The sequence below is a fragment of the Euwallacea fornicatus genome, chromosome 16 (assembly GCF_040115645.1).
Source record: "Euwallacea fornicatus isolate EFF26 chromosome 16, ASM4011564v1, whole genome shotgun sequence".
Lineage (NCBI taxonomy): Eukaryota > Metazoa > Arthropoda > Insecta > Coleoptera > Curculionidae > Euwallacea > Euwallacea fornicatus.
Genome location: NC_089556.1, coordinates 1703246 through 1728484, shown reverse-complemented (window position 1 = coordinate 1728484; position 25239 = coordinate 1703246). Strand labels below are relative to the sequence as shown.

The following is a 25239-nucleotide window of genomic DNA, read 5'->3' as shown; positions in this document are numbered from 1 at the left end:
AATTGCTGGAGGGTATAACAGGATAAACAAATTATACTCAGAGAATTATGTTTAATACTTTTCATAGAAAATAAGAGTCACATCCATCTCTGTTGAACAGTTGTAGAATTGATAACACATTGATTTTTATTATTTCCTTATATTTTCATCTGCGATTTCACATAAGTTTTGAGAAATTTGAGTATTTTGACAGTGTACCTTGACAGCTTGTCAATAATAGCCTTCATCTGTTTTCATAGTACACTGCTAATGACCTTTTATAAATTCATGTCATAATTATTTCTGCCTAATTGTATAGATCAAATAGTGAACCAAGAATAATTGAGTAAAAAATGTCTACATTGGTTTAATGTTTAAAGTGATAGACTGAGACTTTATTTAGTAAAATAATAGAAATAATTATTTAAATAACTAGTTGTTAAGATTTGTAAATTCAATCACATCTATTAGATTTTTGCATTAATAATACAAAATTAGTAATGCAAATATTTTAATTTCTTCCTTTGTACTGCATTTAAAAACAAATATTTAAAGTTTACAAAAGTATAGTTGCAGTGAAAACTGCTTATTTTCATAGAAATTAATGCATTTGTAACAAATGAACCCAATCTCATCTGTATATTTTAAATTAAGCTACTACAATACGGAGTAAGTCTATTACCACATGTAATCTTAAAAACTCAACATGTATTTCTTATAACAAAAATGAAGCTAAACATCCATAAAATTTATTTTTTATATTTTATTACATAGTGCTTACTCAAATTCAACTCTCATCTGGAGTTGCACGTAAAGTCATGTCCCAATAGCCTGGCAATGTATCTTCTCTAGGCCTATATTTTCCTCTATGTTTCATACATCTTTTTAATACCAAAAGGTCATCAGGTTTAACGCCCTGATCCATGTAATATTGTGCACAATTCACACAACCCCAAGCAGGAAGTTTCTGCCGGTTTTTTCCCCTCACCACAGGTGCAGCCTCATATTCTTGTGACACATTTTGAGCTTCAGCAAGAAAATTATTCAAATCTCTCAGTTGTTTTATTGCATCTTTTTTAGGCTCTGGAGAATAATCTTCTTGAAATGAACAGAGACTCTGTTCTTCTAACATTCCACTATTAAGAGAATCACCCAAATCTGGATCTATGTTTTCATCAGTTCTCGAGTGTGTCAGGGTGTCTTGGTTAATATAACGCACCATGTTTGTGACACCCATTAGAGAGTCAAATTCAGATACATTAGACGTAATGGTTGATGATGTGGGAGTGTGGTCATGATCTTGATTTCTTGAGTCAACCCTTTGTTTTGGAATTTTTAATTTTTGTCTCACAGTCTTTGATACCGGAGTACTTTCAATAATATCTAAATCATCATCTTCTGATTTTTGCTCAAACAAATTTAAATGTTTTTCATTTTCACTTTTCAATTGCATTTTTTTTGACGGACAAACTAAATTTTTAATGAATTCCACATCCTCAAATACATCTTTGTCTGGTGCCTCCTTATCCATAGGATTTTTTTTTATGATCACCTCTCCAATTTCCTCTTTTAACTTTCTCTTTAATCTTTTCCTCCACTTAAGATGGCTCTGTTTGGAGGATTTCTTAATCTCAGGACTAGTGCTTATATTCTGAACACTACAAAACTCATTTTCACAAATCATAATTGATCCATTATCATTGTCTGATTCACATTTATCTGTACTGTTTTTGGAATTTTGGCTATAGCTATTTATTAGTTTTCTAGACTCGCCACTTAGTGTTACGGTTTTGCAGTTCAAATAATTGTCTACAAACTGATTTCCTATATTTTCTTGAAGAGATTTCTGAAGTCTGCTGTATTCTTGGTTTATACAACATAGGAGCATTGAGAAGTTCTTGAGAATGCAGACGGGTTCATTATTCCATGCCTCAGAAAGGTTACCATCAAATAGCTGCTTCCAAGATTGATAACCATGTGGGGGCTCCATAATCAGAAAGTAATGCTAGTTTGAAATTAAAAGCGTATTGTCATCATGCATAGAATAATGGACCTTATGTAGTCTTCTGTTGTGTGAAAGTCGAACAATCAGACGATTTTCAATGGCTTTAATTGTTCTAGTAACAAGCATATATTTAAATTATACAATTTTCAGTCTTTTATTAATTTAAATCATATTATTAGTGAATTAATTTTTTTTAATATTTAATATTCAAAAAAGTTTTCAAATAAACATTATATTATTTTTGACAAATGATGTCAAACCGACTATTAATAATTGATACAAATCGCCTTTAGCTAATCACTCCAATTGCACGACTTGTTCTGTTTGGTGCAGTTCCAGATTGATCATTGAAAACCCCTCGCTTTGAATTTTCAATGTAGAACGTTGATTACTCAATTCCCTATTTATCATCAAGACAACAGATGATAACTGATAAAGTTATATTTAAGATTTTTATTTTTATGTTTATCTTTTACTACCCATTTCTCAAATTCTCCCTGCTCTAATGGTTCCAATGTAAACGAAAATGATTTAAAAAATATAAAATGTCACAATTAGGTATATACGTATACATATATATGTTTATCTTTGTCGTTACTGCTCTGCTACAATATACCTGTTTCTGCCTGTTAATTTATTTGTACAAATCGAACATACATGTTTTGCATAAAGTTAAAGTTTATCAGTATGATATAATACAAAACAGGGAATTACAAAAAATTATTTTTTTATAACATCTACATTTACAATAAAGGCAATTTAACAATTCAAAGACCCAAATCGAATTAGACAATATCGCAAATTACACTAAACAAACCACATAATGGTACTAGATCCAGATAAGTACTATCGCATCAAGACAATCTTGCTAGACCTTGAGTGTCCAAGGGAAAGACTGGAATCATTGAAAGTCTATTTTAAAGAAGATATAAATTCAGAACGTACCTTTGAACGCATAATTTCTTTAAATATTTTATGGAAAACTTTAGAAAAGAGGGATGTTCTTAATTCTCGGCAGGAACAAGTCTTACAAGTTATTATTGATAAAGTTGCTTCGCAATATGAGAGAGAAAATATAATGAGAATTTTAAACCACACTGAATGGGAGACACTTGGTCACAGGGGTAATATTCAGGCTAATTCAAGAAGTAAGTAAAATTAATAGGTAATAAAGATGATTATTTACAGCCCCTCTAAAAATAATTTAGCAAGTATACAATTCTATGTGTCTATTTGGAACTTGATTAAACTCAAAGTGAGAAGTTTTGAACTACAGAGTTGACCCATATAATATATATTATGATATATTGGTCGACTCAATTCAAATATACAGTCAACCAAATTGTTTGAAAATCAGCTTATGCATATCAATCCTAGGCAGATAATCATTTTTGTATAGGGACTTCTGCCTCTTTCAAAGATTACATAAATATTCTCTTGATGCAGTTAACAGACTTCAATCAGTTCACATTAAGAACCAACAGATCAAAGTCTCCTCCCAGAGGATAATGGCCATTAACACATTGAAGCATAAACAAAGTCTTTTGATATCATTCATTGTTAATTTAATGGATATCATGGATATTTATAATTTTAACAGTTGCAAGTACATTAATTTAATGTCTTATAGACATATAGTTAAATTTTATGTTAAGTAGGTCTCCATCTATTTCAAATTATCTAAGTTTCTTTTTCAGTAATCCCTCCCATTCCAAATACTCTAGTGGAACGCATTAATGAAGAAGTAAAGAACAATATAGGTGTAAAATGGAAGGAACTTGCTCGAGGCCTTAACGTTCCTGAGGGTAAAATTGATGAACTAGAGTTTCGTTACAAGTTTGCCGTCGAAGGCATGTATATGATGATCCATAGTGTTTTGCAGTCCCATCTAGAAAGATCGGGTTCCAATTTTGAGCATTGGAGGGTCGGATTACAGCAGGCACTGAGGAAAGCTCGCCGTACTGATTTGAGTGAAAATATTGATGAAATCCTTAGATTTCATAGTTAATGCTTAAATGACGAACAGCCTTTATGATTTTTGTTTCAGAGATTTTTATACTTGTTATCTGATTTATGTTATAGATGTTTTTCATGTTTAACCTGGTATATGTCTTTAGACTGCAGTTCCGTTTACTTACATCTACATAAATTTTAAACAAAAATCACAACTTAATTATATTTAAGATTTAATTCGCGAAACCCCTTAAATATTTAGTTATTTATCTTTAAAATACAGGACTCAAGTGTAAAACTTGAGGTTTACTGATTGACTGAGAAGAGATAGTGATTAATAGTTATGTAGGAGTTTCCCGAGCAGTTAGAGTCAACACTGCAGGTATTTCGGTGATTTACCGATACAAAATAAAAAAAGATGATAGCAAAATTAGTTGAACTAACACTCGAAAGTTTATCAACAATATATTTATGACATATTTTATCCATGGTTTAGGTTTTATATTATTTTCCTTGTAACGGTTTGTTTCATACATAGGAGGTTTACCGTAAAAAGGTATATACGTCTGAAATCGCTTAATTTCCAAAATACACATTACTTATATGAATTTCTATAAAAGTCTCTGTAAATTTGAATTGGATGTTTAGGAATCGCCCTGTATATCACCGAAAAATATACACTTAGTAAGATTCGGTAAAGCTTTGTTCAGGAGAGTTTTCAACACCAAAATATTACAAAGTTTTAAAGCTGTTTGCGAGTATCATATAATACTTTAAAAGAATCTCTTAATTTTACTCTGCACATAGTGCTGCAATTACTTTGAGTACAAGTAACGTTATGTATTTTTGTTAAATGATTTTTTCATTCATTACTAGTGAGAATAGTAGTTTCAGTATATATATTGAGGATTTAAGTTAAAATTTGTTTGTGTGACTTGAGGATTTTATGAGTTGTCTGCGAGAAATTAACAGATTTAAATTTAATGCTAAGTCCTAAATATACTGAGTATCTAGGAACATAGGTTGTATAATAAAATATAACAGAATATTCTCTATATGAAAGTAGGGTGGTTTCCCTAACCGTTTTACAAATAAAAGCAAAGATGTGACAAATGCACTGTGGGAAGAAATGTATCTTAGAAACAAAGCATTTGGGGACTGGCGTTTATAATATAAACTTTCTGATGTTACAATTGTGAAACTAATTTTGAAACGACCCGTATAGCTCCTGATAAGTTTTTGTATGTTTATACTCGTAACTGGTCATTTGGATGTTAGTAGCAACGATTTTATCAATTCCGATCTCATTTAAATGAGATCTCGTTTAATTAAATAATTTTATATTGATAATTGGAGGCTCTCGCCAACATCTATTTTATTCAATATTTAAGAACATGTTCCGATTAAAAATAAACAATTAATATTACTTATTATAGCCGGTTTTCATGCCGAAAGTTTTATTGTCGACATATACGTCAGGTAACACTTTCGCATAATCGAAAACTTATGCAATAATGTACATTTTGATATATATTAGTACCTATGTGTAAAGTAATGTTTATTGTTATTATGTCATTAAAGTGTTAAACTAAACTGTTTATTGATTTATGTCTGTTTTCTTATTGCCATTTATTCTTTAAGTCAAATTTGAGAACTAAAAAAGTGCTGCATCAAGAGTTATATAATTGTTTAATTTACGGGAGAACCTTAGGAGATTTATAGGAGGAATTAACCAAACCATCTTTATGTATGGAAGAGAGTTGGAACTAAATATAAAAAACTGTAATCTTTGTTAGCATTAAGGTCGCCTCTGGGGAGAGAAATTAGCCAATGATTAAAATGTTCTCTTTTTTTTCTTTCAACTTTCTAGAGATGATTTTTTCATATTGCTAGGTTTTTAGTATATTTTTTCATTTTGAATGATTGTATTAACTAGAGGGATATCTTAAAAGATACTCTAATAATAAAATACTTTTATTCAATTAAATTATAGCAGTGAAACAATGTGCAGCAAAGTTCCGCTTTAAGAATTATTATAAGCGGAATTATAAAAATATTAACTAAATCAACAATATGGATGGGGATGCATCAACTTTAAAGGGTGTATGAATATTTGGAGCTAGAACCAGTCTTGTCCATGGTGTCTTTATGAACCTCATAACCAATTGTGGTGCAGGCAGGAATGCGCAACCTCTCTTTAAGTTTTTTGCCAATTTCTAATACTGATGCTGAGTTATTTGCATCAGAGGTCCAAACACCTTTAAGTGTAAAACAAACAATTTAAATGTATAAAGCTAATAATAACTGTGATTTTCTTACCTATCTTGTCACCCTTATATCTTATGTTAACTACTGCACCACATACTTCATCAGAATGTTCAAAAGCTTCTCCAATTAAACACAGTATCTTGAAGATCATGAATTATATGAATTCAAAGATTATTCATCAACAAAAACTTACAATATCCAGCCAATATATGTCAAGCTCTTTATTTCTGTGCCTTTTCTCCAAGCTAATCAACCATCGTCCACCTCTTTTATTAGCGGCATCTTCCCACATAGGCATGATTCCTTTCTTGAAAAGGGAATAGTCAGTTCCTTGCTTCAGTTCACTTGCCAGTTTGATGTGGTTGTATAAACTGAAAATAAAAAGTGTGCCTTATAAAGACGATTTTTATTTCATTTATATGTACCTCCAAAAATCTTCAACTGTTTGAAAGGAGGCAATTTCTCTTTGGTTCTTTTCCCAAGATTGAGTTCGATCATTCTCAAAATACCACAAAGTCCAGCAGTTCTGAAGGGGGTGCTTCACCGAATAATCAATCGGCGCTTCTATTAGTTCCATTTCATTTTTATATTCGCTTTTTTCATTCTGAAAATTGAAAAAAAAGAGTGTGAGGGTTGTGAATTCAAAATGGCTGGCATATGTCACAGATTTGAGACAAAATATCAGCCATTTGGAGAATTTTTGAGGGGAAATAATTATTGAGGAATGGAGAGGAACAACGCTGGGGCTGAAATAAGGAAAATTGTTTGCTTAAATACCTCAATATCCAATGAATTTGTAGACATTTTCGCCGCTGTTGAGCTGCTGGTGAATGTCTATAAAAAAGAAGGTAAGTGGGGTTAAGAATGATAAATTATTTTTGACGTTTCGTGGGTTGTTAGTTGGAATCGAGTTGACTATATTTTATTTCACTTTTCCTGTACAGTGAAGCTATGAGTTAAAGTGAGATGAGTTTGCTAATTTTAGAGGCGTTGAAATACAATACAACATTTTTGTTATTGGTAAACGTTAAATTATCTGTTTCTTTTGTAAAAAGATATAAACATTTGTTTATATTTAAAGATAATTTATCGAAATTTTAGCGGAGTTTAGTTACTGGTAAGTATGCTAAGACGGAGATATTAAAATTTCACTTTTTTATTTAAAGAAATAGAGCGCTCTAAAATTGGAGTTCCTCAACTTATGGAAAATTTATTTGTAGTTTAAATTAAGAGGGTTTGCCTTTTTGGGGCCCCTTAAAGAACATGTAAAATACATTTAAAGAATATACATACGTATGTATATAGAATTGCTAAATTTTTATTTCAATCATGTACTATTAAACTCTAATATAAACTCTGAAGTTTCTGAATGGGAATATTATAGGAGATTAAAAGGTACTCACAGATATAAAAAAATAATAGGTTTTTTTTTATTTATTCTTGCAAAGCGTATGCAATTTTTGACTTATCACTACTTTCAAAAAAAACATTGACAAATTGTCAGCTAGTTACCATAACAGAACAGAAATTCAACTGGTCAGTATTACCTACCTGCTTTTATCCCTATTTCTCACTTTCTGACTTATTTATCTTTCACTCAAATGACAAAGTCTCAGTATTTTCCACAGTACTCCACAGAAAACGTGCATTTTTACAGGGTGGGCAATATTACACACTTTTCAAGGGAAAAGTCCTATTTCTAACTCTCACTGAGGTGTGAAATTTGAGACCTTTCTCTGTTACTTAATCATAACTATTAATACTGTTTTGGAAATAGTATTTTGATCTAGAATAAATTTTCTTTAGCTATCTTTTGAACTAATTATTATATAGAGAGTGATTCTGAAAATATGCAAAAAATTGTGTTACAAAAATTAATTTTTTTACAAAGCCTTAGAATCTAATTTAGTACCTAATTTCATTTAGCACACTCTAAATTGTCCCATTCTACCTATCAACTGCCTTATTTGAGCAGAAATTGAATGATCACTATAGAGTAAGTTGCTGCAGTGGATGTGATAGATCCCAAAATACCCCAATTGAGCTCAAAGAACCCTCCAGCATGTATGCTGATTTTCCTAGATTTGCTCAAATCCAACAGGAAGTTCAGTTCATTTACAATACGTTGTTCAGCTTCGGTTTTTACATTCTTGTGATTCAGTTTCATCAACATTGTGAAACAAGTTGATGTAGTGCGCTCGCCTTCTTCCTGGATATGTTCTCCTATCATTGCGCCTAAAGCTGCTTGACCCTGTAGATAGAAGTACTATACTAGTTGTAAACAGTTTTAACATAATTGACACGTACAAAACTGTTGATGGCCATCATAGTCTCCACAAAGAAAACGTACATATTAGTATGAATTCCGTTGATAACTCTTGGTTTGGCACCATACTGAATCAACACTGTGCAGTTATACAGTATGTTGATTATCAGACACATTAGCACTAATACCAGATAGGTCTTAATGTAATTGTTAAACTTGTCAAGCATATTACACAAATAATTGTAATGACTGACCATCTTGCTAAATTTTCCGGTATCAAATACATTTCTGGCGCTCTGATAGAGTCTAGGATAATTGATTTCTCCCAGTAAATAACACAACTTCTGATCTGGCACGACGGGACACGAATTGCTTAGTTCCTCAAGATGGTCGTTTAGAGCCACGTAATGATAGTTAAGTTTGTTGATCAAGCACGAGAAGCTGCAAATCATTAAATTGAGGATATAGTACCAAACATCTCTAGCCAAGAAGTATTTATAAACTGTCCATCCAATGCCAAATCCGAAGAAATATAAATTGAGGCATAAGGGTAAAATGGGGGCTACGCGCAATATTTTTATAAACCTGGCGAAGGTTTTACGTTCCCTTTTAACGCTGTATGTCCTCTTTGAAATGAAGGAAAATATTTCCAATAAAAACGGACTTCCAGCGAAGAAAACCACTGCCATAATGTTGACAACCATCAAGAGAAAGTCGCTGAGACCGTTAATGAATAAAACAACTTCGTTGTTGAAATGATCAGATTCATTATACAAAATTGACTTTCCAATGATGCAGAAAACGAAGACGATGATGTTCAACGCCACCAAGATTATCTGCAGAAATCTTGCGATGTTTTTGTGATTGAAGCTCAGGACTAACAACTTCAATTCCAGAGGATCTTCGTTATCGCACTCGAGTTTTTTTGAGTTCTGTTTCACGTTTTCGGGGAAAATGAAAGGGGAGAGTCGACTAACGCGATTAGACATCTTTCTACTAATGAATATATAGTGTGTATGAGAGATAATTATAACAAACCACTAATTACAATTATCGGATCGAGGATATTTTCAATAATGCAGAAGTAGGGGCTGGACTTGATAGCTGGACACGCAACTGAACCAAGTGGGATAATGGCAATAATTGATTTTCATGATGATAACGCATTTATATAGAGGGGAAAAGATGTGATAGTTTGAGTGTTTTTAAGTATATGAGATAAAGACTTTGGGAGAGAAGCATCAGATAATGAAGAAAGATGTCAGGAGTTCTGGGATGTAAGATTAGTGTCGTGATTGCTGCAGTCATGAATCAATTTGATAATACATGGACCATCCTATACATGGAAATTCTGCAATGCAACCAAGGAATTATAATGAACGACTATTGACAAAATGTTTCATGTTTCCATTAATTGATGATATGCTGTCGAAGCGGTATTGTTTCAGTTCCTGTGAAGTTAGTCGTAAACTTACCAAGCATGGACAAGTCATCTTGTATTTCCAGGCCGTAGTACAAGCAAGATGCGATGGATTTTTTTAGCATAAAATCGCTCTGAATTGATTCAAGAGCAAACTAGGATCGATGTTCCTGCACAGCCCCGTACAAAAAATTAATCGTTAGTCGTGTTAAAAAAGGCAGTTTGTCGTAATTTCGCATAAGTTTATCGTTTTGGGTCTAGGTTGTCTGACTACGGTACGGCATGTAGCAGTTACGACCCTATTCGAGAAAAACCCCTCAGACGGTGAGACATAGAGCACTTCACCGTTTGAAGTCTAGCCCTCAGAATCTGAGGACATCGCCTTCGGTCGAGCCCTGGAGACAGATAGATGAGAAGCCAGGAGAACGACCATCCTGAAGTAGTGGCAAACGTGATGGACTCAACTGGTAGATCAAACGATTGATCCTTGACCTCGAGTTATGGACGTCGTATAAACATAGGCGCCTGTACTACTCTCTAACTTGGGCGTTCAGCGGACATGGTACCTTCAAGAGCTATTCACACAGAATAGGAAAAACGGGCCCGGATTATGGGAAGAACACTGAATTTCCTCTTATTCGAAGAGCAGCGGTACGCGCTAAAAGAATGCATGGACAATGTAACTCCAGCATCCCTTATTAACGAGATGTTGGAAGACGAACCAAATTGGGATCATTGTAACAATATCATTTCTGCGATGATTAACGACAATGAGCGCAAGGAACGTGCCACTGAAGAGAGACAATGATATCGGTCTTAAAAGCAATTGATAGCCGAATCTCCAAGCCCCTCGACACTGACGTTTTATCCCCCAGGAACAGTCTCGTGTCGTGGTAAGCTGCAGAAAAAGGAAACCCCAGATTTTTGAGTGGATACGCACCTCGGGGAATTCCATACGACCAGAACATTAGTTTGAGTGTATTTAGCAGATTTTCCTCGAGACAAAAAAATGCGAGTTGATTAACAACATCAGGATACCGCTAATAATAGGAAGAGAATGAAAACATTAATTTTGATTACTCAGGTTGGACTGGAATGATAGAAAATTACTTTGATTATTACAAATTATCGTCTTTTATTCAGGAAAATTGCAGGACACAACAGTGGAAAATATCATTCTTTGAAATGTTGCATAATCGTTAGCATTTATCAGAATAGAAAAGTAATATAGTCCATTAAGGTTGAGATCAAGAGGGCCCATATTTGATTTGAATTTTTATATCATTATTAACCTTGTGGGTTTCTTCTTATTTTCAAACATGGCAGATTTATTAGACATATTCAGTATTTATTAGCTATTATTAAAATTTATGAAACGAGAATGCTAAAAAGTAACAATAAAACGAACAAAAAAATCAAAGTGGTACTATACATTGAGATTTAGCCAGTTTAAGATCAGAACGTTTGACTTGGCCTGATTATTTCAATAATTTAACTTTGAGTTTTTCTGTATAGATGACAAAAAAAAACAAAGCATCACATACACTGGCAAATTAATAGTTTCCTGAGCGTCTTTGCTTTAACACATCAAATATTTATTCGTGATTATTATGGCATTAATCATCCATAGGTCATTAATGCAACTCTATATGCAACTAAACGGATCATAAAGTCTGCATTCCCGTCGTGTATTTAAATTACACATGCGCTATAATGAGCTGACTACATCGCGACCGCAGTGTTGACTGCTACTTTACTTGATCGCACAGGCGCAAATAACCTCACCGATGGCTTTTTTGGATCATCATTCCCTCGGGAAACTTACGTCTCGCCTCTCGACTGCGGCTCAAGACAAAAACATCTCCCCTACCCAAGATCTAATAAATGCCGTACATGCTATTATTTACATAGCAAGATTTTAAAAACGTTATGTATGCAGCATTAGTAGACGAAGTTGTAAGGACGAATTCAACCCCTGAGGCAATGAGGCGTTCCCCTGAACCAATTAAGAGCGATTTTATGTATAAAATAATTTTCGTCATATGTTGTTTGTACTACGGCCCGTACATCAATAATAGTGGGTCTACAGGTACTTCACGCGAGCATTATTTTATGGTCTCTACATACATTGCAAGCGTATTTTAGTTCTTTCGATACATGATTCTTCATTACGTATTTATTTTTATGGTAGTTAGGTATATTTCAATGTCCAAATATATAACATTTGTTTAGAAAAAAAAACGAGGAATAGAGGTTTAGTCTTATCATATGAAATGCAGTATTATTCGGCTCTATCTATGATTGCATGTGCTACCTATTCAATTAAATGAATTAACCTATTACTAAAGCATTTGGAGTTCAGCTGTGCATATGATTTCTTATTTCTTATTTTACTTTATTATTATTTATTATTACATACACCGCTTTTAAGGCGAATCAAATGAAAGTCTTAGCAACTTGGCTAATTAGAAAGGTCAACACAAAAACTAAAGATACAGTATTGGTTACTGTCATGGTTTTTGTCGAAATTGTCTTCCAGATAAAGTTAATAGTACATGGATTTTGTGGCCCTGAGGCCCGATTTTTGAAACACCTGGTAACTTTGCACGAGAATGTTGACTAATGCCGGAGTTCGATTTTGTCATTTACATGGAAATAATTTTGCTGGAAAAGTTACTAGGTCATTTCAAGTTTTTCAGACTTCTGATAATCAACAAGATAATTTCAATTAATCAATTTCGATTTCGATCTAGTAACCCCAAAGAGAAATTTTTCTAAGCTAGTTTCCATAGAAACGACCAGGTCAGAGAAAAGCATTTTTCAGTATCTCACTTTGAACGAAAAATATCTTGCTGGTAAAGTAGCTAGGAGCTTCAAGAACCAGTCCAATGGAACCGATATCTTTACATCAAGTTACCCAAATCTTTTTGATTATCTTTATTTCGAGTAAAAAGTATTCTTTCATTCTACTCGGATTAAAATTTCATGCTCCTGTGCCTTCATCACCGCTTTTACCAGATCATAATCCCAACGAAATTGATTTTTATCACTTTTACTTTTGTGGTCAACTAATCGGCTATCGCAACCGATCTAACTCCATCAGTTTAGAATTGGATCACTTTGGGTCGAGATGTCCCGTAATCTTGACTTGCCCTTGTTATTGATTTTAGGGCTCAATTTAGGTAACTTTAAGTCTCCAAATGATTGTTTAAAAAATTTATTTTGTCATAAATTTGATTTAGTCGTTTACAATGTTGCCCTGGAGGAGATTTGCAAGAAATCAGAGCGGGGTGAAACTGGCTGTGAGGAAGCTGAAGCTCGGGATATGTATTCTCAAAAAGTGAATTTGGTATTCCCAGGTAAGTATTTTTTTTATATCAAAAACGTCAATATGAAGGTTAATATCGTAAAAGGACTTTAACAGAGAATGAAAATCAAATCAAATGAACTAACACAAGCTTCTACTTTTATTTAAAAAAATTAAGGGTTATGATTGTCCTAAGGGTACTAAATACAGAGCTAAAATTTTTGAAAACCTGGGTACTATTTGGAAAAATGAAATGAAATTGATATGTCTTATTGAAATTCTTAAAATAAATGAACGCAATGCTATTCCAAGGTGATTCCTTTTTGTCTGTTCCGTATATTGTATGTTATTGTTGTAAATATTTCTTGCACCCTCCTGTATATCTAAATCTTTGCACTTGCGAAAACTCTTTAATGTAACAATTTATCAACTGTTGAGTAATCGTTTCGCAATTGTCAGTTGAACGCCTCCAATCTGCGTAAAAAACTACTAAGTAATAACAGCGAAAATCTTAAATAACTTTGAATGCGGTTTAATGTTCATTTGAGTAGATTCTCCGCTGATTGCCTAAGAGCGAGAGAGATGCATATATCCTCACAGATAGAAATTCTATAAAAGCAAGTGAAGTGACACGTATCTAACCGTGTTCAGAGCTATATAAGATTTTAGTGTTCTTGGTGGGATGACAGGCGTGTGTGGATATTTGCGATGTTTGGTGAAGGCGAAAAGGATACTTGAGTTATTCTTTTAAAGAAGTTTTTTAATGTTTTTACCGTAAATTTAGGTTCAAATTAAATGTATTTAAAGAATTTATAGTGCCATAAGTTCGTAACATGAATGTACAAGTTTTGTTTGCCTTAGTTTGCGTTATTTTCGCGTTAGAAAACACAAGTGCCATTGAAAATGGTGAGTGGAGTTTTGAGATTTGGTTATATTTTCAAATTAATTTTACTATGAAAATATGTTATCATGCCTTATTCTGCTAATTAATTATTAATTTTAGCTTCTCTTTAGTGCACAACTCAATATGTGTCTTCAGGCACGTACGCCAATTATCTGAGTACTTTCCAGAATCTGACCTCCTATTTCCTGTTAATGTTAATATTTTTCTTATCCATTTCCTATGTACTCCTGACCTACATTGTTACCAATACTTAATTAACAAACTACTAAGAAGAGTGATAAAAGATAAATATTTAATAACACTTAATTATTTCCCAAATCCCAGTTCCAATCATTAAGGAAAAGAGGAGCAACTGTGATTAAACATGGAATATTTTTAGGATTTTAATAACACAGATTTAATTAGCTTAACACATGGGAGCTATTTTGAGCGTTATATAAACGTATGTTCTCTGTTTTAAATGAGCTACATATCAGCAGAGAAATCACTTAAAATTATCATTTTAGGCAATGTGTTGCAAGGAGTTTTAGATCACAATGTCCCAGAAATAAAGATTTAATGTATGGAATGAAGTGCTTATTTTTATCCTTTTTGCATTTTAAAATTTAAACAATAGTATGGAGGTACCTAGGAAATAACAGAGAGATTAACATTATTACACATTCTTTTCATTAATAATTACTTCATTTACTCCCTCAACTGGGCTTTGCCTTTTGTGCTTTACTGCAGGCAGCATGCCCCAAAATATTGCTCTCCCCACTTTTTAGGTAAATAACTGTTATCTATTTTAATGGATTTGGCAATATTCTTATTTGTTTTATTTCTTCTTATTGCAGATGTTCTAGTCTTCACAGTTGCCACAAATGAAACCGATGGCTACCAACGGTACGTCGACTCAGCAAAAAGATTCGGCATCGAACCGATAGTATTAGGCAAAGGCGAAAAATGGAAAGGAGGCGATATGAGACGCCCTGGTGGAGGGTGGAAAATAAACCTTCTAAAGGCTGCTTTAAGACAGTACAAACTAGATGACGAGAAAATCGTGCTGTTCACTGATGCTTATGATGTGATATTTCTGGGGCAATTAGGAGAAATTATGCGTAGATTTAAAGCTTTGGGGGCGAGAGTTTTGTTCGCGGCCGAGCCTTATTGCTGGCCCAATGTTGAGCTGGCCCCTCAATACCCTGAAATTACCAAAGGACAAAGGTAAGTTTTATTGTCTTAAGTATGGTTTTCTTGGCTAAACTTACATAGTTTTATTTCCTTTTCTAGAAAATTTGTGCTGAATCAATATTATGTTAGAAAAAAGTTTAAATGCATTATTTTCTTATATGGGTATATTTTTTTGTTTCAGATTCCTAAACTCTGGTATATATATTGGGTATTTGCCTGAAATCAACAACATTTTAAACAAAATACATATCGAAGATTCAGCTGATGATCAGTTGTATTTTACTCAAGTGTATCTAGATAAGGAATTTAGGGAAAAGAATAAAATTCAGTTGGACCATTTAAGTGAAATTTTTCAGAATATGAATGGCCAAACAGGTACAAACGACACTAGGGTCAAAAGAAATAAAGTTTTACTTTTTTTTTTATATTAGACATTTTGGAAATTAAAACTGTGGAAAACAAAGATGCAGGTGTTGAAACTTACTACTTAAAAAATACAGAAACGGGTACAGAACCTCTAATGGTCCATGGTAATGGTCCTTCAAAACTGTATCTGAACTATCTTACCAATTATCTTCCAAATGGAGTTTGGAATAGTATGGAAGGCTGTGTGGCTTGTAAAAAGGGACAAATCAATCTGGACACCATTAAAAAAGACCAGTGGCCTATAGTATACTTGGGTTTATTTATAGAACAAAACACTCCTTTTATTGAAGGATTCTTCACCAAGATTTACAAAATGGAGTATCCCAAACAGAAAATACATCTATTTGTTCATAACGCGGTACGTGCGACTTTTATTACGGTTTCAAATATTACGTTAGATTATAAGAAAGTTTGGTGTCATAATTTCACGCCTTTTTCTTTGTGCAAGCAAGATTTTGTGGTCGACGAAGTTAGTAATTTCTTTTTTCTCATAAGATCCTTTCACCTCTAATTTTTGCATCATAAATTTGACAAAACTAATTTTTTATACGTGCAATTAATTACTTTTAGGTGAAATTTCATTCCAATCAAGTAAATAAGTTTGTCGAAGCTTATGGTTCTCAGTACTCTTCAGTGAAGCAAATTAAGCCAGAAGATGGCACCACTGAATGGGCTGCAAGAGATTTATCATTGTAGGTGCACTGATAACATTACACAGCGGTTACTACGTTTTTGTCATTTTTTAGAGATCAATGTTTGCTGAAAAATTGTGAAATCTATTTTGCAGTTGACTCAGTAGCGCACTTAGATAATCCATTTACTCTGAAGCTTTTAATAGAACAAAATCGAACTGTAGTGGCACCATTGCTAATCAGACCTGGGAAATCGTGGAGCAATTTTTGGGGCTCGTTGAGCAAAGACGGGTTTTATGCCAGGTCTAATGATTATATGGATATAGTTCATGGGGAGAAGAAGTAAGTGATTTTTTAAATTATTAGACACGTTTAATTCGTTGCCAATGAAATGAAACTTTTTAACAAAATTCAATAAATGTTTTTCCATGTCCAGTTTTCTCGGTAGACAATAATAAGGTATTTCTTTTATCACAATCCTTGTCACTTAATCGAATGTTATGCTGAAGTCAGTTTTGAATGATCTTCTGTCAATCGAATACATGTTGTCTGCGGTACATTCATAGAGACCAGCGTCCATTTGGGTCGCAGGATCGATTTCCAATTTGCTTTTTCTAGTATCATTATGGATTTGCCATTCATGGATCTGAAACAGTGATTTATATGCGTTAAATATGATCGAAAAAGTTGTGTCAAACATACGTGTAAATATTGATGAGTGAAGATTTCGCTCCCATCTTTGAACCAGGTGATATGGGGACGTGGATTACCCCTTGCGACACAAATAAACTGAATTTTGTGCCCTAAAACGTACTCAAAGTCGAAGTGAGATGCGAGAACTATTTTTGCGCCCTACAATCCAAAGAAGTGCATTTTTTCTTACTGTCACATTAAAATAACTTACATTATCGTTATTGTAGTATTTGTCAGATTCAGGATCACGATATTTCCCAGTAATTGGTAGCCCAATTTGGAACTGAAAAGCGAGTTGTGAAGATGATTTATTGATGATTGTTGTAGTCACAATACCTTGGACCTAGTCCTCCCCCTAGATCTGGCCCTTCGTGACTCGATATCCCCTATAAAACCGATCACCAGAAGCAAAACAATCGACACAAGTAATTTCATTCTGACCTTTCCAGCGAAAAAACAGTTGAAACTAAGAGCAACATTCGCGTATCAAGCTGCCGTTTTGCTCCCCTTTTCACGTACGCAGATTGAAAATAATTTGGATCAATTTATGTCAGTTCTTATCATATTCTAAATGATTTGCATTAAACTATAGTGGAGAGCTTTTGATTAGAGTAACAGGATAATGTTGGTTTTAAGGCCCAATTCGCATTAAGTCTGATCAGCTTCTATAATTTTGTATTTAGTTTCAATCGCGGTTTTGTTGTTGAGTTTTTTACTGTATTAACGTTTTGATAAAAGGGTTTTAATGATCCGCTTTAAGGAATGTTTATGATCAAGACGAAAATTAATTATTCTAGAGGTGATTATTGTGTGAGGCTTTGTGAGTAGGTATCAGTTCCTTTCGGGAAAATTGGTAATTCTAGTGGTTAAAAACCAGAGGCATTCCAAGTGTTATCAAGCTGTTATACTACACCAATTTTCAGTATTTTCTTAAATATTACCTTTTAAGGCAACTTAATTCCATCACTGATTATTTTATAAGATCATAGGTGTAGGTCTTAATGGAAATTCTGGAAAATGTTCGTTTTGGTTCGTTGGAATCCGAGGGGAAAACCTAAGTCAAATTTCGTAATTCTTAATCATTTAAAATAACAATTAAACCCAAAAACTTTGAAGGCGGATCCAGGTCTATCAAAATTGCATAAAATCAACTAGTATTATCAATTAGTATCTATCATAAATAATTTCGTTCACCGCGTGGTATACACTCAAAGTATTTCGGTCCTACCTAACCACTGTAAGAAACTCTGACGGACATTTTATCCCAATAAAATTTATTAACAAATGTTATCGCTATTAGATTTCTGCCAATGTGTACTGGTCAAAAATTACACAGTATTATAACAAATGCGTAGTATTTGGTTTTTGAAATTCTCCTTCCAATATAACTCATGCATCAAACATTCTGGAGAATTTTAGACCAACATGCGTTTGTTATGTTACATTGTTATCTATTCAGATTTTTTTACCGGTTGATTAATGGGAAATCGGCAGTGGCGTAGCTACACCTTCATTAGATTTCACAACGTTGCACATGTAAGACTGGCACTTATGGGGTGGGCCTTTACTCGTCGGACCGCTAAACATTGCCTTGTGCGAGAGAGCCCTGAATTGAAAGCTGCGGGAAGGGGGGCAAAATTTCTAGTTACGCCGCTGGAGTTCGTTGAGAATCTTGAGAAATAACATAAATTATTATTCCGAGTGAAGCATTATTTTAATCAAACTTTGATGTTAATAAAACAAGAAAACTAGTATGTAAGCATCGCATAGTCCGTCCTGAAGGCCCTAAAATCAATGGCATATTTATTATTAGCCTGACATTCGTAAAATCCTGCATCTTTCTGAGTCGCCGGGTCTATTTCCATTTTGCTTTTAATTGTGTCGTTTCCCTCTGTCCATTCGTGCACCTAAAATATATTTGTCACTGTAATTTACCATTAACTGCTCTTTTATAGACATCTACTTGGAAATATTTGTGATTATAGAGCTCAATTCCCTCTTTAAACCATGTAATTTCCGGTCTGGGAAGTCCCTTTGCCATACAGAAGAATGTTATTTTTCTTCCCAGCATATATTCAAAGTCGAAATGGCTAGATTTGACAATTTTCGCGCCCTACAACAAAAATTGGTCACCTTCAAGTGTAGACGATTACTCACTTGTACATCTTTGTGCTCGTAATATGTGACTGATTGAGGGCTCCTGTGATGGATTTTAACGGGAATTCGTGCACTATACAGCCGTCCCTTGCCAAATTTATCTAAAATTCCGTCATATTGTCATGTAGCACTAATTTGGGATAATGTATAATTACTTTTTACCTCCCGCCTTGCCTCCTCCTCCTATACGAGTGGGATTCGTTAGAGTCTCCTGCAGCGTTCCGACCACAATCCAAACCAAAAGAAATGCGCGCACTTTGGGGAGCATTCTGTGATGATTTGCGGGTTTAAAAATCGTGATGAAATTGCTCCGGACATTCGTATCAGCGTCTTAATAGAATTATTTACTGCCAGCAGCTTCTTCTATTATTGCGTAATTTAAGGAGTAATCAGTTCGTAAGTGGGTGTATAAAGGGAGTTGGGTTATTTTTAAATCAACTTGCAATAAAAGAGGAATAACCGAATACTAGAAATAAGGTAACCGAAAGTTTCACAGCAAGTTGAAATTTAACATAGCGACACCGCTCGGATGTTGTCCTAAGTAGTATTCGTTAAAGAAAACTGTAATGAATGCGACGCTCGGTGACCCAAATAAAAGTATTGGAAAACGATTATTTATGACAAGAAATTGAGGTTACAAGAACAGCAAAAACGTTTCATTGAAAAAAAAGAAGAAACGCATAGATGTCGGTTAAAAAAGATTTTACCTCTGAAAAATACCATATGTCGACAATATCATTGATTAATCAATAGCTACGGTAAACATGAAAATCCACAAAATTTTGTTAAATTTCGAGAAACAGTTTCTGAGACAACGATGTTTAAACCTTATTTTCCACCATGTACTAATCCAATAATTCTTACAGGGGCTTATGGAACGTTCCTTACATCAACAGTGCGTATCTAATAAACTCTACTCTTCTGAAACAATATGACCGACTTCAGCTTTCTTTTAATCGCCCCAATGTGGACGCAGATATGGCAATTTGTCGCAATCTGCGGGATTTGGACGTATTCATGTACGTGTCCAATAGAGTGGAATTTGGTCACCTAATCAACGCTGATACTTATGATATTACGAGGGCAGAGCCTGATATGTATCAGATCTTCGAGAACGAGCAGGACTGGGAGGAGGCCTTTATTCATCAGGATTATCCGGAAAATTTGAATCCTGAGAAGAAGCACTTGCAGGTACGTTCCGGGTCTATGCAAAATTAATTAATAAACAAGGAATCGAAATTTTAGCCCTGTCCAGATGTTTACTGGGTGCCGATTGTAACCACAAAGTTTTGCCAAGCCTTAATTAACATGATGGAAAGCTATGGGAAATGGTCTTCCGGAAAAAATGAAGATGACCGTCTTGAAGGTGGATATGAGGCTGTTCCCACCAGAGATATTCACATGAATCAAGTGGGTTGGGAGGCACATTGGCTCTACTTTTTGCAGAAATACGTGAGGCCAGTAAATGAGCACATTTTTGTGGGGTACCAAGGTGATCCTCCGCGGAGTTTGATGAATTTCGTCGTGAGGTCCGTTTTTAATACAGAAATTTTATCAAATACTGTGACTTTTTTTCTATTTTAGATATAAACCAGACGAACAACCCTCCTTAAGACCCCATCATGATAGTTCTACGTACACAATCAATATAGCATTAAATGAGGCCGGTAAAGACTTCGAGGGTGGGGGTTGTAAGTTCATTCGATACAATTGCAGTGTTACCGATACACAAATTGGGTGGATGCTAATGCATCCAGGTAGATTAACCCATTATCACGAAGGTTTGCTTGTTACAGAGGGTATTAGGTATATCATGGTTGCTTTTGTTGATCCTTAATTTCATTGAAAATGCAGAATATTGAAAATTACGTCTAAAGTTTAGGTTATTTTTTTAACAAAATATATGTTTATTAATGCTAAGTATAGTTCTAATAATTGGAGACTAATCTCGAAGTTTTTTGACTCGGATTTAGCATTATGTTATGTGTAAAAATAATCTATAAAATTACTCGTTTTTATTAACTTCTAATGTTAAATATTAGATATTTTTACTCACTGCCTTGTACTTTAAATTTTATTGTTGGTTTTGCGTGTTGTATTCGATGTCAGCAATATTTACTAATAACTAAGAACCAAAGAATAAATATGACAGTTCCTTTGTATTCTTTATAATCCTGTGTTTTTCTTCCATATGGCCAGTTAATGATAATCATACGATATGATGATGTTAATTACGGGGTGCATACACAATAACGAAATGACTGAGGGTTAAGAAAATACGATACCGAACCATTGTGTCTTCTTAACAGTTAACGGTAAAATTTTGCTGAAGTTGTGTTCGTGACATCAAAATCGTAGATTTGATAATTGAAAACCAGTGGCGTACACGACAATGTTTACAAAAAAAAAAAGGTGAAATTGAAGTGCTTCGATTTCAGTGAGATTTGGTTCCGCAGTAGGCGTGCGATACAGCATTAATATGCTGCGGTCAAATCTCGAATAAGACAACTTTGGTTTTTGGGACCAAAAAATATCAAAGGCTATACATCATGAAAATTTTTGACCCAAAAAATCGAAGTTGTCCGATTCGAGATTTGGTCGCAGCATATCAATATTGTATTGTACGCCTACTGCGGAACCAAATCTTACTAAAATTGGAGCCCTCTATTTATACCTATTCTTTAATAATTTTTTTGGATACAAATTGTCTTGTACGCCACTGATTTCGATTATTAAATTTTTATCTATATTATGAAAATTTTAAAAAAATTTCCGACCGGTATGTACGAAGATCGTTGTCTTAATGTTTTAAAATGAAGTACACGACACAAATTTTTTTTCAAACTTTATTTCAACAAATCCAACAATTAGTGGCTCCAATTGTTAACTACACAAAACACTAGTAGTTAAACCTAGACAGATTTCTTTTATCATTTGATATTTAATTTAGCTCCAAACACATAGATGGCGCAATAAATTGAATTACAGATTTCTTCATTAAAAGATAACTTTTTTGCCAAAGTGTCATATAGATTACGCAACATCAAAACTTTTTTATTTAAAGATGAAGGTACAATGTGTTTCGCCTCAAAATCGTTAAATGATTTTGGCTTTTCCGGTTGCGATATTTTTGATTGTTTGCATTATCAATTTGTTAATGTTGTTATGTTCGTATAAGAATTTTTTGAAGCCCACTCATAGGAAAAATTAAAAATATGTGTTACAAAAATAGCTTCCTTGCCGTATTGAAAATTTACAAAATTCAACAAAACTAACGTAATTTGACATCTATGTTACTAATTATGATAACAATAACTGACTAGAATACAATAACGTTAAATTGAATTAACTAATAAGATTTTTATTGCATGTACTAAAATAAGTGTCTTGAAACGGATTTAATCCGCTAGTAACCTGGCCCAACCTTGTAAATTAACGCCTACTTTAAATTCCCAAAACATTAAAAATAAATTATAATACCACCAAACTTGTATTTCCATTCAAAGTTTGCTGTGCGAACGATAGAAACCAGCACCTTGAGTTTCTTTCAAATCTTTTTGGAAATGTCTGCGCCCATCCACATATAACATGGCTTCATAATACGTTTGTGGTATCACCTCTGGAACTATGTCCGGAGCTTCTAAAGTAAAATGAAAGGCGTTGGTGGTAGAGGTCAAACCAGAAAGCGGATTATACACTTGAGCAAACACTATGGTTTGTATGAAGTTCTTTCGACTGTAAACCACTGTGGCGTGCATTTGAATTAAAGAATTCACTGCAATTGGGCTTTTGAACTGAATATCGCTCATACTCCTGGTTCTAGGCCTATATTTGCAAAACATATAACTGGCAATCCAACTCAACTCCGTTGCTTGTCTCATGATAAACCCTCCAAACACTGTATTATGTAGATTACGATGTTCTGGCTGTGCTAAGATTACGTTTGATACTTTAGTACTCTGCATCCAGACGCAATGAGGCGGCAAAATCCGCGTCGACATACTAATATCTGAAGGATCAGTCGTTTTGATATATAAATCATGTAGCACTTTTTGTTCATCTGGAGGGGGGACATGTTTGGACACGTGCTTGGAACCAATATCCAGACGTCGCTTCTTTCGGTCATCGCCTCCAGATAGAATAATCTTTTCTCGTTCATTTGCTGGTTCTATAGAATTAACTAGAGAAGCATATGAGTTTGTTGGATCTCTGGCTGCTAAGAGAAACAAAGCTCTGGTGATACGATTCCACTGTCCATCGTCGAATTGTTCCAGCCATACAGTCACCTCAAGGGTAGATTTACTGGACCAACTTACATGACCGGCGATTTTTATGTCTTTGTTAGGCTGAAAAGGAAATTAAGGATGGAGTGGAAAGTTATCTGTTTATGCCATTTTAAAGTTAAAGCATATACATAGGCACGATAAATAAAGAACTGTCTTAGAAAATAAAAATGGAGTCTCTTTGAGATCAAAATTCTATAACAAAATATACAACCATATACTAATATACACAATAATAACACTATTAACAAAAATACTTACTTTTGGCATGTACTCAGTAAACTCAATTCTGTCCACCAATACTGTAACCAAAGTCTGAGGAAAATTAGTCCCTTTTGGAACTCTAGGATTAACAATATGTTTCTGAGCAACAATAACTAAAATCTCACATACAATAATACTGAAATAAGCAAGTAGTCTGTAAAATTTACCAGTAAAAATATCCATATCTTCCACCAATCTCCCAACTCTCACAGACCCAAGGAAAGTAGTGTACTTTTCTTGCAGTGCTCTGTCTTGTGACAATGGGATTATGGCTTCAATATAGCTCTCTTGCATTGACCTTTTAGGCAATTCTTCCTGAGATTTTGGAAGATATTTAGTTAAATGTCCTCGGTTCATTGAATATGGTTTGAAAGGATGGTCAACCCCCATTTCTTTGGCTAATGCCAGTTTCACTATTGATCAACATTCTTTATTACAATTTTATCAATTAAATATAACTAACAAATGCGTACGTTCTTTTAAAGTTACTTTAATGTCGATGGGTATGGTGGCCTCATTCTTTCCATTGTCAGATGATACTCGAGTAAATTGATATCCAGTAAGGGGCAAGCCATCATGCAGTAAACTCATTGTCTTTTTTATTTTCTGTCCATTTGAACCACTAAATTTACTGCTAAAAAAGCATGTAGTTTTTGCTTTAATAATCTTAATAAACTGTTTGCCAAATATTGATTTTGAAAATTTTGATTAATTATAGGAGACCATTTTTTAACCAGTGTAATACCAATGATAAGGTTCAAGGCTAGATTCAAAGGTCAAGTAATCATCAATTAATAATTATTGACTATTAGTGACTTAGTTTTGTATTAAATGTTAGGGATACTTACATTGAAATTACACTAGTAATAGTAAACTTTCTTGGCAGGAAAAAAAGTAGGGACATTCTATAGACTCAAGATTGAGTGCTATTACCAATCTCTGCGGATCTTCTACCTTCTTTCAATAATACCGATGAACTATAAAATGTTTAATAAAATAACTCAAGTTTTACTCCTTTTGCAGATTTCTCCTGTGGCAAAAGTAACCACTTTTTTTGAAAGATGTGATGCAATGTCACCATGGTCAAGGCCATATGGCAGCTGGCCCAAACATTGAACTTGGATCAAAGTCCAAAGGGTATCTTCTTTATTAATATTTTGTTTATAAATATAATTAATAACTGTATGTGTGTGTGTGTTTCGTAATAAATCTACCTAAATCGCGAACCTAACCCTGTCAGGTTCAATCATGTATGCAAAGTATATTTAACTAAAGAGCATGATGTATTCATTGATTAGGGAAATTTTTTATTATTAGATCCTTTATCCTCAGTCAGGTTTCAGGAAATAATAGAAATTCAATAAGTGAATTCGAATTACCATTATTTTTACGGCTTTATAACTAAGAATGAGAGTTTTAGAATTCGGTGTTTTCAAAATATAAACAAATAACAGCTGATGGTGACAAATGTTTGTTTGATATGTTGCCAAAACTTCAAACTGTGCATGA

General features: G+C 33.8%; 8 protein-coding genes across 12 annotated transcripts; 2 read left to right on the top strand and 6 right to left on the bottom strand.

Annotated features, from left to right (window-relative positions):
* Positions 1-667: 667 nt before the first annotated feature.
* Positions 668-2232, bottom strand: LOC136344138 (uncharacterized). Its single transcript, XM_066291295.1, has one exon. The coding sequence runs from the start codon at positions 1967-1969 to the stop codon at positions 767-769; it is 1203 nt and encodes a 400-aa protein (XP_066147392.1). The 5' UTR covers positions 1970-2232; the 3' UTR covers positions 668-766.
* A 67-nt stretch (positions 2233-2299) lies between these two features.
* Positions 2300-5535, top strand: Fadd (fas-associated death domain protein). The gene is made up of 2 exons (XM_066291308.1): positions 2300-3132; positions 3682-5535. The coding sequence occupies exons 1-2, from the start codon at positions 2808-2810 to the stop codon at positions 3990-3992; spliced, it is 636 nt and encodes a 211-aa protein (XP_066147405.1). The 5' UTR covers positions 2300-2807; the 3' UTR covers positions 3993-5535.
* Positions 5536-5895: 360 nt separating this feature from the next.
* LOC136344146 (eukaryotic translation initiation factor 4E1-like) lies at positions 5896-7134 on the bottom strand. The gene is made up of 5 exons (XM_066291307.1): positions 6983-7134; positions 6631-6809; positions 6399-6576; positions 6257-6344; positions 5896-6195 (listed from the first exon to the last, which is right to left on the bottom strand). Exons 1-5 carry the CDS (start codon positions 7007-7009, stop codon positions 6032-6034), a joined length of 636 nt encoding a protein of 211 aa, XP_066147404.1. The 5' UTR covers positions 7010-7134; the 3' UTR covers positions 5896-6031.
* Positions 7135-8139: 1005 nt separating this feature from the next.
* Positions 8140-9460, bottom strand: LOC136344189 (uncharacterized). Its single transcript, XM_066291401.1, has 2 exons — positions 8513-9460; positions 8140-8456 (listed from the first exon to the last, which is right to left on the bottom strand). The coding sequence occupies exons 1-2, from the start codon at positions 9458-9460 to the stop codon at positions 8169-8171; spliced, it is 1236 nt and encodes a 411-aa protein (XP_066147498.1). The 3' UTR covers positions 8140-8168.
* Positions 9461-13006: 3546 nt separating this feature from the next.
* Plod (procollagen lysyl hydroxylase) lies at positions 13007-21355 on the top strand. Of its 3 annotated transcripts, XM_066291270.1 has the most exons (10): positions 13007-13073; positions 13134-13250; positions 14939-15308; positions 15457-15650; positions 15707-16059; positions 16272-16393; positions 16448-16675; positions 20050-20374; positions 20429-20712; positions 20768-21355. In XM_066291270.1, exons 1-10 carry the CDS (start codon positions 13022-13024, stop codon positions 21018-21020), a joined length of 2298 nt encoding a protein of 765 aa, XP_066147367.1. In that variant the 5' UTR covers positions 13007-13021; the 3' UTR covers positions 21021-21355. The 3 variants fall into 3 exon arrangements, with proteins under 3 accessions (XP_066147367.1, XP_066147368.1, XP_066147369.1); XM_066291271.1 differs by lacking the exons at positions 13007-13073; positions 13134-13250 and adding an exon at positions 13867-14104; XM_066291272.1 differs by lacking the exons at positions 13007-13073; positions 13134-13250 and adding an exon at positions 14545-14869.
* LOC136344150 (immunoglobulin domain-containing protein oig-4-like) lies at positions 16684-17569 on the bottom strand. The gene is made up of 4 exons (XM_066291312.1): positions 17363-17569; positions 17238-17309; positions 17036-17185; positions 16684-16979 (listed from the first exon to the last, which is right to left on the bottom strand). Exons 1-4 carry the CDS (start codon positions 17459-17461, stop codon positions 16821-16823), a joined length of 480 nt encoding a protein of 159 aa, XP_066147409.1. The 5' UTR covers positions 17462-17569; the 3' UTR covers positions 16684-16820.
* LOC136344149 (immunoglobulin domain-containing protein oig-4-like) lies at positions 18716-19517 on the bottom strand. Its single transcript, XM_066291311.1, has 4 exons — positions 19346-19517; positions 19190-19284; positions 18990-19139; positions 18716-18933 (listed from the first exon to the last, which is right to left on the bottom strand). Exons 1-4 carry the CDS (start codon positions 19449-19451, stop codon positions 18775-18777), a joined length of 510 nt encoding a protein of 169 aa, XP_066147408.1. The 5' UTR covers positions 19452-19517; the 3' UTR covers positions 18716-18774.
* Positions 21356-22403: 1048 nt separating the features above from the next.
* Positions 22404-25162, bottom strand: LOC136344135 (acyl-coenzyme A thioesterase 10, mitochondrial-like). Of its 3 annotated transcripts, none has more exons than XM_066291290.1 (5): positions 25110-25162; positions 24204-24364; positions 23898-24143; positions 23728-23843; positions 22404-23529 (listed from the first exon to the last, which is right to left on the bottom strand). In XM_066291290.1, the coding sequence occupies exons 2-5, from the start codon at positions 24319-24321 to the stop codon at positions 22684-22686; spliced, it is 1326 nt and encodes a 441-aa protein (XP_066147387.1). In that variant the 5' UTR covers positions 24322-24364; positions 25110-25162; the 3' UTR covers positions 22404-22683. The 3 variants fall into 3 exon arrangements, with proteins under 3 accessions (XP_066147387.1, XP_066147386.1, XP_066147384.1); XM_066291289.1 differs by lacking the exon at positions 25110-25162 and adding an exon at positions 24579-24813 and having other exon boundaries at positions 24204-24361; XM_066291287.1 differs by lacking the exon at positions 25110-25162 and adding an exon at positions 24579-24812.
* Between the last annotated feature and the right edge of the window lie 77 nt (positions 25163-25239).